Source organism: Trachinotus anak, unplaced genomic scaffold (assembly GCF_046630095.1).
Source record: "Trachinotus anak isolate AG129_WGS33_773 ecotype Australia unplaced genomic scaffold, CSIRO_AGI_Tana_v1 ptg000016l, whole genome shotgun sequence".
Classification (NCBI taxonomy): domain Eukaryota; kingdom Metazoa; phylum Chordata; class Actinopteri; order Carangiformes; family Carangidae; genus Trachinotus; species Trachinotus anak.
Window position 1 is genome coordinate 16,435,047 of NW_027273867.1, and position 12,314 is coordinate 16,447,360.

General features: G+C 41.1%; 1 protein-coding gene across 1 annotated transcript; it reads left to right on the forward strand.

Annotated features, from left to right (window-relative positions):
• The first annotated feature begins 29 nt into the window (after positions 1 to 29).
• LOC139633536 (TBC1 domain family member 20) lies at positions 30 to 11,963 on the forward strand. The gene is made up of 11 exons (XM_071499249.1): positions 30 to 167; positions 1,491 to 1,608; positions 2,545 to 2,599; positions 3,375 to 3,505; positions 3,613 to 3,693; positions 4,346 to 4,532; positions 4,719 to 4,820; positions 6,926 to 7,067; positions 7,993 to 8,177; positions 9,433 to 9,542; positions 11,544 to 11,963. Exons 1-11 carry the CDS (start codon positions 114 to 116, stop codon positions 11,723 to 11,725), a joined length of 1,347 nt encoding a protein of 448 aa, XP_071355350.1. The 5' UTR covers positions 30 to 113; the 3' UTR covers positions 11,726 to 11,963.
• Positions 11,964 to 12,314: the final 351 nt, after the last annotated feature.

Genomic DNA, 12,314 nt, shown 5'->3' on the forward strand with positions numbered 1-12,314 from the left:
TTCAGTGGCTTCAGTCGTGCAGCGTTTTTACCTGGTTGCCATCGCCGGTCAAGCTGACACCGCCGGCTTCTTTCCGTTTCTCTCCGCGGCTTTAAATAAGCACTGGATGAATAATGTCCCGAGAGGTGTCAGCGCTGGTACTGGAGCAAGCGCCGCTACGGCTCAAGGTACATTGACAGTAGGGTTGCCAGGTCGGTGTTTTCAGCTGACATCCCCCTATCGAACCGAAGTACCAACCCATTTCCGGATTAGTAACCTAATACTGGGGTTTCCTGACAATTTCCTAGTTAAATTGGCATAGATACGATGGTAAAATCATAACTTTTTGTTATGACACAGCTACAGAAGGTAAAGACATCATTTTATTAACCTTGATCAACCACCTATAATCATTTAACAGGCTACAATGGGGGTTAATATACCTGAGCTATTGTATATTTATATACTAATTGTTCATCTTATTTATCTTTTTTTATTATTATAATTTGTCGATCACATCATTCATTAACCAACGTAACAATTTTAATACACATATGTACAGAGTTCGCATTATATAGATTTGGAGAAGTGGGTTATTATGGTAAATTGCCCTGCATTTAGCCTTTCAGGCAGCAAGCCTACCCTGTCCTACTCTTAAGAAATACTTTTGCAATATGTGTTCCCTATAGGATAACACTCAGTCAAGTCTTGGTCATTTTGCAGCCTGAAGAAGAGTGTTTGCTGGGCTCAGGGCCATAGCTGGGCTTTGGATTTACCACCATTAGCTATTTGTTTGCCTGAGGGGCAAAACTTAGGGCAACGCGATTTTTGTTTCGCCTACCGTGTGTCCTAAACTGAACCTTCACCTAACACTCAGGGAACCAGTTAGTAGAGGCAAACCGGTGGCTCTATTTATATGGTTTTAATGTAGTTTTTATGCAATTACAATTACACCTTCAGATCTCTCTACACTTAAATAGATTTATCTGAGTTAAGTTAATGAAAATGAACCCACTTATTCAGCAATACTAAATGCATGTTTAAATTCCTTATATATATTGATATTCTATATTTCAACTAGTATTGTGGTAAATAAATAAATAAACTAGTGCACACTTAAAAGGCCACAGACTTGTCCATTATAGCCTAATAATCTTATAATTTCTCTTACATTTAATATGAAGGGCCTGAAAACTTAAATAATAACAGTAACCTTGACACTAACCACATTTCAACCGAGCGTATCCATTTCTAATACAAAGCAAAACAAACATTGCCCATAGAACTACAAAAAACTACAGTAAAGTCTGTTTGCGGTGCAAGTCGAAGGAAAGCCAATAGTATTCCTGCGCAGTGTCACATGTCATTTCTGACCAATTGCAGCGCAGCAGGAGAATTTCAAGGTAGGTTGCGTCACTGTAACCCGACAGCTGTTGTGAGAGACGTTGTCGTTGTGTCCGGTATTATCAGCATTTTTACCTGTTTAGTGACAGGCTTTTTTATTTTTTTAGCTTCCCTATGGCACAACACACACTTCGTTATTCGGTAGTCAGCTTTTAAAGGGGATGAAACGGCTCAAGAGGAAGAAACAAAACGCCGGAGTTAGGGAGAATGGATCGCTCACAAGAGGTGAGTCAACCACAGGTACAGTAGCTAACTAGTGTTAAATAACCGTACAGTAAACACAGATCCACACTAGTCACACAAACCCAGTTCTTGTGTTTAAACCCGGTTCAGTATTTCCTTATAACGAACAACTGTGCGAACAGACAGACCCTGAACCAGCCGAGGAATCCCTCTGAAATATGTAAGAGAGTTTACCTCTGTAACCGCAGCCTGCTGACACAAGATGTAAAACACCTGCGACAAATTGTAGGCCGTTTTCTAACCTACGTCTAACCTGCCTTCTGTCTTTTTGTTTACACGGCTTCTGTGGGGGTAAACTGTGGTGACATATGTACAAGTGGTGCTTGCGTGGCGGCCTGTCAGCCACAGCGGACAGGGAGGAAACTTGCCGCTGACAGCCAGGCAGAGAGGAGATGGAAATGATCCATTTATTCTCATTCTCATTGTTCAACACTGGATTTTTGTTCAACCATCCGAGCCATTCAGACACTTAAGATTGATCACATTTTGAATTTCATCCAAAATCTATGGCCATATTTGTAACTCCATATGATCAGTGATTCATTGCAATGAATAAAGAATAAATATAATCATTCAGGGATCAATGAAAGAATGGACAGTGAAAATGATCTTAGTTGCAGTCCTATTTTTCACTGTGTCTGTGTTTAACCGCTCTTCATAATCACATAATCTCTATAATCACGACCTCCCAATGTCTTTCATCTCTTTCATCCTTCTCTTCCCACATCTTTCTGTCCCTCTCCACCACCCTTATCCTTTCCTGTTTTTCTCCTCTGCATCTCCCTCCCACTGTCTTCTCTCTTTCTTTCATCCCTCTATTGTTTCTTTCTTTCTTTCTTTCTTTCTTACCCATCCTTCCAATCTCTCACTCACTCTCACTCATTCTGTCATCCTCTCATCTCCATCCTTCCTTTACAGATCCAGATTGTGGGAGGAAACAGAAGTTGGCTGAGATCCATCAGGCCCTGATCAGGTTAGAATTATATAATCATTTACAGTCTACCTGTTACGCATGCTTTTTATTCTGCCCTCAGTGGCGTCTAGGAAGACATATTACTTTTCTCATTGAAAACTACATTGATTTTCTGATTTTTGACATTGAATGATTTAGTTACACTGAAGTGCCGATCCATAAATTTTAAGTATGGTGTTATAGTGGTGAAATGATTCCTTTGACACTATATTAAGATTTACCCAGCTGATACCATGTTCTCACCGCTCAATAACTTTTCCCATAAAATCATCCCCAAAACTCGTGTTTCTAAAATCCTGAAAAGTTTTCATATTTCCATTAGCACCAGGGCACATGGGAATGCCTCTCCCTCTCCCTCTGCTCATCCAATACGTAGTTCCGCAATTAGATGGCATGCATTTATCCACAGACACTGACCTTCATCAGTCCTTGCTGAGCTAATTTCACACATGAAGGTTACTCACATGTGCCCAGAGGAATAGTCTGACGATGATCATGAGGAGTTTGCTGTCAGGGAGCATTTGGGACCAGATTTTAAATGACACAGGAATGCAGAATTAAACAAGATTTATGTGTTCACATGATGTCCCGTATGAGATTGTCATCACGATTAGAATCAAGAAAATGGCTCTTTATTCCTGAAGTAAGTTCATTTGTAAGAGACACAGTTGATATTATTTAGTCACTAGCTGATTTTCACTTGTTTTGTTTTTTTGCTGTTTGGGTAGACTTTAAAGCAATGAACATTGTCCAATTCTGGCTTTTCTATGCACAGTGATCCGGTGGACATTGAGACCCTGAGGAGAGCAGCAGCCAGTAAAGGAGGACTGCTCACTGATGAACTGAGGAGGAAAGTCTGGCCCAAATTACTGAACATCAATGTATATGATCTACCATATAAACCTGGTTAGTGGTATATTGATATTAGTATTTACTTGTTGTAAGAATACTGTATAATACTATTATCATTGCTGATACCAATAACAGTTGTAATAACATTTTCTCTGTTGCAGGTCGAGATGTGAGGGAGAACCACAAGGACTATAACCAGGTACTCCTGGATGTCAGGAGGTCCATGAAGCGGTTTCCTAAAGGTGTGTGTGTGTGTGTGTGTGTGTGTGTGTGTGTGTGTGTGTGTGTGTGTGTTTATTATCTCTAAAGATAGCAGCATAGCTCACAGTGCCATTTATTAAACTGTACCCATGTACTTACAGCTATATGCAGATATCTGGCACGGCTTAATAATTAATGAACTAAAAGCTGCACCAAGGAAAACTTATTGTGTCTTTGCGCTGTCAGGCAAAATCACAAAAGGGTGTTATCTAACTGAGAGGAAGTAAATTTAATCCTAGTCATAAAGTTCTCTGCCCAGAGGAAGCAACAAATTAAACATTTTCAGAAAAACTAACTAAAAAAAGAGGAAGCAAGGAACAAGGGAAAGCTCAACTCTTTGACATCTGTCTGTATACTAAGCTCCTCAACAAATCTGAAGATGCAGAATATATTTATGATGGATATTTATGGACATGCTGAAACAAGAAGTCATGTTTTATACCACAACTGTAAAAAACCCTGGCTATAAGCAGCCAGATTGGATCAATAGAACATGAATAGGACAATACTGTAATGGCACAGTTACTTAGTGTGTTTCCATGCTGCTCAGGCCTTTATCAAAGTCTCTGGTGTCTCCATGTTTAACAGCTTTGCGTGTGGTTGAATGTGCTGATCCTTTGCTCTCTCCCTCAGGTATGCCAGCTACAGAGAGAGCCGTGCTGCAGGAGCAACTCATTGACATCATACTGGAGATTTTGAAACGCAACCCTCAGCTCCATTACTACCAGGGCTACCATGATGTGGCCGTCACTCTGCTGCTGGTAGTGGGGGAGCGAATGGCCATCGCCATGTTGGACAAACTCTCCAATTATCACCTCAGGTTGTGTATATATATATATATATATATATATATATATATATATATATATATATATATATATATATATATATATATATATATATATATATATATATATCCACTGATCTAGAATTTAATGTTAATGTACTTTTAATCAGCTTATTCCAAATTATTTAGCTGTAATATTTATATAATCTCTGTTTGCAGGGATTTCATGGATCCTACCATGGACAGCACTAAACACATTTTAAACTACCTGATGCCCATACTGGAGCAAGTTGATACAGAGTTACATGACTTCATGATCAGGTAAACACACACCCTCAACTTGGATACTAGCACTTGAATATGTCTCATTTGTTAAAACAAAAAACCCCAAACACTTTTACTGTAGCACTGAACACACTTTTAGTTGTTTGTTTAAGAGCGATGCACTATCATTTTTTTCATGGCAACTACTTCTTGTTCCTGTCAAGTTAACTGTACGTCACTTTGACGCACCTGTGCCAAATGAAGGTGCTGTAATGTAAGTAGCCTCCACTAGAGGGCACCAAATTGTTGACTTTCACCTGAGCGCTTCTCAGCGAGACAAAGTGCTGACTGTTTTTGCAAAAATTGAAAAACGCATCCGTCTCATTGGGGAGTTCTGGTGTCAGATGGTCCAACAACTGTTTCAGAGGCCTTAAAGTCCCACCAAGGTGTGCGCCATCACCTTTATTTGTGATGTCCTGCAGTGTAATTAGCCAAAAATGATACATGATCCATTTGCAGGGCATTGAAACAACAGAGACAAAAGCATTTTAAGATACAGCCAGTTACTGTAGGTTAATGTTGGGGTGTGTCCTGAGGACGGAGTTTGGAACTGTTGCAAATCAATGAATTGTCCTTTAAGCTATTTTAACATGTGTGCTTGTGTGTTGGTGTGTGCTAGTGTGTGTACTCCTGCATCGACAGTACCTTTGCTGTCTTGTTGCCTGTTCATAATTGATGCTGTGCTGGCAACCTTCATACTTGCAATCCAGCCGTCGACTCACATACGAGCCCGCACAAACACAAAAAGCACAAAAAAACAAGACAGTGCACTTGGAGAAAAACGGCAGGATAAACAACAGTGCACTTCAAAGCCTGGGACGCTCTTTTTAGTGCACAGTTCCTCTTCCCCTTACCTTCCTTCCTATCTCTGCCTCTTTTATTCTTTCCCCTTATCCTGCTGCCTTTTCCTTTGTTTTCTCTCTCTTCCACTGCAGTTTATCGCTCCGTCCCTCCCATCACACACACTCCTTGCCCTTTGCTCTTTCTCTTTACCCCTCCCTCTGTCCATCACTCCCACTGACATCTTTTTACTTGTCCCTCCCTTCCCCTCTTCCTCCCTGAATGCTCTTATCTAATATTTATCAACAACCTCTCAGTCTTCAATTTGCTTTAGAATCTGTCTAAAATAACTACCTGTTTATGTAAGCACCCAACTGAAGGAAGGGTTAGAAACAGTATGTGAAGGTAAAGGAAATGTATTTTTCCAAGTACTTTAGAAGTTGGAGGGTTAATGAAACAATCTTGTCGCCCCAATGTGTCATCACCCTGGGATTAAGCCAAACTATTAAAGGGGGTGAGAATCATCTTTTTTGGGCTTTTTCCAGGCTTGGTACATGGAGAGAGATTGTAACTCCTGTCTCAGTTCAGAGATATGGACTGTGGCATTGGATGTGAATATCCTCTTTGACCTTTCTCTGGTTGTCCACCACCTCCTGATCAATGACTTTGCCTCCTTCTAGTTACAAAAACAAACAGCAATAGTGTGTTATTTGGTTAAAGGTTTAAGGATCATGCTGATGGTTTTTCACTTTTTGTCCAACTGACTATAAATTTATTTCGCTGCTTTTCCAAGTGCACGATTAGTTTTAAGAACAATCCTTTGCCTTCCAGTCAACTATTGGTTTTTACTAACTTCACTACAGCATGAAATCCAGTTTGCAGACAAATTCCCCCCCGATGGGTTACCTGTCTCAAGCAAGTTTTTAGGTTTTGCAAGGTCATTTCATACCAGTGTTAAACCACTGGCTGCCTGCAAGGTGGGAAATCAGTCTAGTGCACCCATTTATTTTTATATGGTTTTTATTGCCACCTTTATGTATTTACTTTCTGTTTTATGTTATCTCAGTGCCAACACTGTCTATCTAGGCCACAGCACACTTAGAAGGGACTTGAGGCTTTATCTAACCTTAAATAAAGGTTAGATAATAATGAAAGCAAGATATAAAAGAAACACAAGACCATATTTAAAAAGGTTTTTAAAAGAATATAGTGGGATAAAATAAACAACATAAAGCAAAAACTGACTGACTGTCTTTTAAGCATTAGTTGCCTATGTGTTCTTTAGTTTGTTTGTATTGATCTTGATATTTTTTTTTTTTTAGAGCGGAGGTGGGAACCATCTTTGCGCTGTCCTGGCTCATCACATGGTACGGTCACGTCCTGTCAGAGTTCAAATACACCCTCAGACTCTACGACTTCTTCCTGGCTTCACACCCACTGATGCCCATCTACCTTGCTGCCACGGTGAGAGGACGGTGAAGCTGACAGGAAATGAGCAGGAGGCTGTGACTTTGTTTTGCCCGTAATCCAGGATGCTCACACATGAATATAGGCTCACACACACACACACACTCACACACACGCACGTACAGGCACTCATTCACACAGTGAGGCAGAGCACTGTGAAGTCACTGGACTAGTTAATTAGATACCTCCGAATAAACAGAGGTGAGAGAGTGAAAGAAGGAGAGAAAGGAGGGACAGAGGGAGAGATACAAAGGGGAAGGAGAAGATAAAGGATGAGGGCTGTATCAGGATACAGAATGATGAGGAAAGCTGACTGATGTTTGACGGAGAAGGAGGGAGAGAGACAGATTACAAAGGGAAAGCATTTTTTATGTTTCTGACTTTTTGCAGTTGTTCCACTGTGGAGTAGCCTCTTCAGTCTTCTGACTGCTTTCACAATCAGTGCTTGGCACAAATGCTTCCTGCTGGAACATGCATGTTTGCATGTGTGTTGGTGGAAACAATTCATTTTTTGTGTGCGTACATGTATCTTTTTGTGTGTGTTTTTTTTTTTTTTTTGTTGCTTATTTGTATGTTAAGAGGCCTTTTTTTAACTGAAGGGTTTTGTGCACAGTTATTATTTTGTACAATTGTGCACATTTTGACTGTTTGTAGTTAGTGATTGTGTGTGTGTGTGCGTGTGTGTGTGTGTAAGGGCTGGGCAGAGGGAGAGCTCTGTTTGAAGTGTGTGAAACAACAAAGCAGAATGTAGTTCATGTTTCCTCCAAGGCTGAGTACAACGCACAGCATGGGGGGGTTAACTCTTCATCTGCCTGTTCCGCTGCTGTGTGCTCATTCTGCCTCACAAGTAGAACTGAAATGTAGAATCTTAAGTGATATTTCACCTCCGTGATAAACTTACCCCTCCACCTCTCCTCCTCAGATTGTGCTGCACAGAGAGAAGGATGTGAAGCAGACAGAGTGTGACATGGCCATGGTCCACCACCTCCTCTCCCGCATCCCTCAGGACCTCCCATATGAACTTCTGATCGCTCAGTCCCAGGACCTGTTCAACCAGTACCCTCCATCATTACTGGCCAAGCAGGCAGCACTGCAGTCTCGCAAGAGGTGAGGAGACAAAAAGTGAAGTGAAAATGGTGAATCATAATGGTGATACTGCTAAGTAAACGCATCGGGCACCATGCAATGACTCCAGGCTTAAAAACACTGTACTGAAGGGGGTTAATTGAACACAAACATGTATCTTTAGTTTCAATGTTATTTTTTTCTTATTGCTGACACAGTATGCATTCATAAGAGATGAATGAGATGGGAATGTGAGACTATGTGAGACTTTTTTCTTCTCCAAACTCAGAGAAAACTGACATAGAAGGTGACTTGTGTTAAGCAGACTGTAAAGATTTTGGCTGTATAAATAAAATTTACATGTTACATTCGACTTAACATCAAACCACCCAAGCAAGTGGACAAAATACAAAGTGTAGTGTCAGCATTTTTTCCACCTGCATGGCATTTTTGCCTTCATAGTTTGCTGAGCAACTGCTGCACCTCTAGGGCAGCAACTACGACTATGAATCTGCCAGTTGGCTAATCGATTAACCAATTGGTCTGCAAAATGCCAGAATATCTCAGAGCCCTAGTCGGATGTTTTGCCTGACCAACAATCAAAAATCCAATTATATTAAATTCACAAAGATAATGAACAGAGAATAGCAGCAAATATTTACATTTGAGAACCTGGAAGCGGAGGACATTTTTGCTTGGTAATTGAAACGATTAATCAGTTATAAAAATTGTCATCTATTAGTGTTCTGTCAGTCAGCTTTCACTTATTCGTGCTCAATCATTTAATCAGAATACGTCTGACTGTATGATGAAATTTCCTCAGTAACCAAGAGGGGGTGCTAGAAAAACATTTGAAGACTCATTTTGTGTGTGTATGTGTGTGAGAGAGAGAGAGACCATGTGCATTTTTCCACATTTTTTATTACTGAGGAAGAAACAGAAGAGACAGTTACTTTCTCTCTCTCTGTGTACCCATAGTCCATCACTGTCTCTCTCTCCCTGTCAGTGACCTTCAGTATTACCTACAGTCATTGTTCAGGGCAGGAAGTGACATCATTGACATGAGGCCTTGACTGACTGATACTAAAAGATGCTGATGTCCCATAATGCACAGCTTCCTATACACAGGAACTACTGAGTTAGCAGTTTTCTCAAATCATCAATAACTCTCACCTGCCTCCCTGTCTCCATCCATCCATCCATCCATCCATCCATCCATCCATCCATCCATCCATCATGCTTCACCTCAGACTTGACTCATGATTCATGTTTTTCTTCCCCTTTTTTCTTTCCCCAGTCTGTCCATCAGCACCTTCCAGGCGTTTCAGCTCTCCACCCTCCACCAGAGGCCAGACTCTGTTCTTCAACGCCTCACCAAGGCCCAGGGCTCCACCACCTCCAGACATGGTAAAAATAGTAACTGTAATCTTATTACTGGCTCTGAAGAAAGACTCCACACATACAGACAGTACAGGCACTTCTGTAGATGAGTGAAGAAATGGTGTTGGATGCTCTTTGAGGTTTGGGAAAAGATGAACTGATCGACTGTGAGATTTTAAGAACAAACGTTTCTACCCAAACAGAATCGTTTGATGGATCCACACTTCTTTGCTCTTTTTTTGTGCTCTACATGGGAGCGCAATTCTTCAAAATAAGGCAACAGTAAATATGTCATCCCCCACAAACACTGCCCCCCTTTGGGCCAATCAATAACAGGTAAACAAATGTTGTAGCACCCCCATCAGACCAATCAAGTGCAAATTTAAATGTGCCAGAACAGAACAAAGAGATGCATTATTCCCGTGGGTTTTGTGAAAGTCTGATCATCGGTCTCTGACATATTGTCTGTGATGTACAGGCAATCAAAAATATGTTCTAGTATTCCCCTCAGGCCAAACAGTGTATTATAAAAATGAATGCACACCATTCCCTGCAGTTTCATCAAAATTCAATTAGCAGCATCCGAGACAAAATTCATAGCGGACAGACAGAGGGCCGATCTATAGCACCTCCTGATTTCACTGTAGCTGACAATGGATTGGAGTCAGCAAGCCTGAGAGATAAGCTGGTGTGTAAATCTTAAACCAGAGATAAATATTGACTGACTAGTGGACTTTAAAAAGATAATCCTTAAGATTTCCATTATATTAAACCCCATTCCAGATGGTTTGCATTTTTCCAGCAGTAGCTGTTCAGGGAATGTGTGTAATGTAGTATAATAGTATTTATTGAGTGTTAAAGTTCATTATTGAGCTTGGGAATAATAGTTTGACAATTTGCTGTTGATGGCTCTGAGATGCAGTCCAAATATTTGGAAAACAAATGAATCTTTACTTAAGACTGTTTTGTCAAAGTACATTTCCCTGTTACTGGCAGAGAGTTGTTCTTTACTGTTTCACATTCTCAAACCGGTTTAACAGAAAGTGACGCATGCACATACTTAAGTGATGCAGACTTAATACTTTATTAAAGAGCAACTCTGCAGCAGCTGAAAAAGTTTTTTGACCTCCACTAGTTTAACCCATCACCTTGCAGCAGTGACGTTGAGCTGTGTCAGCACACTGTGACATCACCGTTAGGTGTGGCTCCAGGTCCAACATAGCATTCGTCTTATAACACTTCTAGCTGTTCTGTCAGAAATTTGAAACACTTGAAGCTTTCAGCCGTAGAGGGCAGTGATATTAAGTTCCTCTTTAAAGCAACATGACCTGATGAAGCCTCTCAGCCAGCGGTTTGTTTGGCTGGGCTGTAAACAAATACACAAGCTCTTCTTCTGATGATTTATTGACAGAGTAATTTAAGACGTGTTTGCTGCACTCACTGTCATAATTTCCTATTAGGTTTCACCAAATGAAGCAGGGCTGAAAACTTGAGGACTATATTACTTATTTGTCCATGTGGCTTAAACCAATGTTGTCTAATACAGCAGCTCTGCAGTTAATCCCACTTCCATAAAGATTGTAATGATCAGTTGTTGGTTAAACTGTTTTAGAGAGGTGTTGATGTAACTGTATGATCATTCAGTCATGTGTTTGCTTCTACTTAGAGGTGTGTTTGATATTTAATCTCCTTCATTGATATAAATGACTCTCAACCAAAACTGAACATTACAGCTGTATTACCCAATTGGCCTTTAAGTTAATAAATCTGAGAGTACTGCTGTTATTAAGCAACGTTCATGGTGCAGGATTGGTTGTTGTATACCTAATTGATTGTGATATTTTGACCCCCCCCCCATCTCTTCTCCAAGTGTATTGACATTCTTGAACCCCTTTTGGTTTTCAGTCCCACTAACAAAATGCAGCTTGCTACTCCTTTGGTTGAGCTTTGAGCATTATGAAACCTCTTGACCCCTTCATGTCTCTGGTCCTCGCTGTCTGACCCCTCCTCCATGTTGTGTGCTCGTAGCCTCTCAACACTCAGGCCTGGAAGCAGCTTTGCCCCGGGACCGCGGCCAGTTGTGGGGGAAGGGGAACAGGATGGTGAAGATGGCAGTGTGGGGGCTGTCTGCAACACTCGGGGCGGCTGTGTTCGCTGTCGCTCAGACGGCCATGGACTGGGGACCTGAGGTGTTACTACAACTGTTCTGACGTGGCGGTGGGGATAAAGACTGTTACACACACACACACAGACACAAGGTGACAGCAGACACACATCTGCTCTTGTGACGGATCAACAATATACAAACATGCATACACAAACACAGACTTTGAAGACTCGAAGCTCGGCCTGTGCTCAGAGGGTACGGTAGAGAAAAGCAGGAGGTCAGTTATCTTGGTGCCAAACAGGTTGTTGCTACTCAGCCACAATGAACATATGTTAACCACTCGTCAGCCTCAGGATGTGCTTGCGTGCATGTGTGTGAGAGAGTGTATGTGTGTTACATGTTTTCAAGCATGTATGCCAGACCTCATACCACATGTCATCGTGGGTGATGATGGACCTTTTGGGCATAGGCCCAGGAGTCCAAGTGGTAAACAGGCTCCAGGGCCAGAGCCTCTGTTGGATGTGACTGTTAACATTTCTTGATGGAAAATCATTCCAACAACCACCAAAAGAAGGAGTAACATTACCAAAGAACACAAAATGACTACCAAGAGATGCAAAACAACCACAAAGTGATGCAAAATGTGTACAGAGAGACACAAAGCGACCATAAGACAACACAAAAAGACATAA

Bases quoted from the DNA above. Each gene is read 5' to 3' on its own strand.
- LOC139633536 (XM_071499249.1), top strand. From the start codon at position 114: ATGTCCCGAGAGGTGTCAGCGCTGGTACTGGAGCAAGCGCCGCTACGG. The intron at 3,694-4,345 runs GTGTGTGTGTGT...TCTCTCCCTCAG, and splicing joins CATGAAGCGGTTTCCTAAAG to GTATGCCAGCTACAGAGAGA. The intron at 8,178-9,432 runs GTGAGGAGACAA...TTCTTTCCCCAG, and splicing joins GCACTGCAGTCTCGCAAGAG to TCTGTCCATCAGCACCTTCC.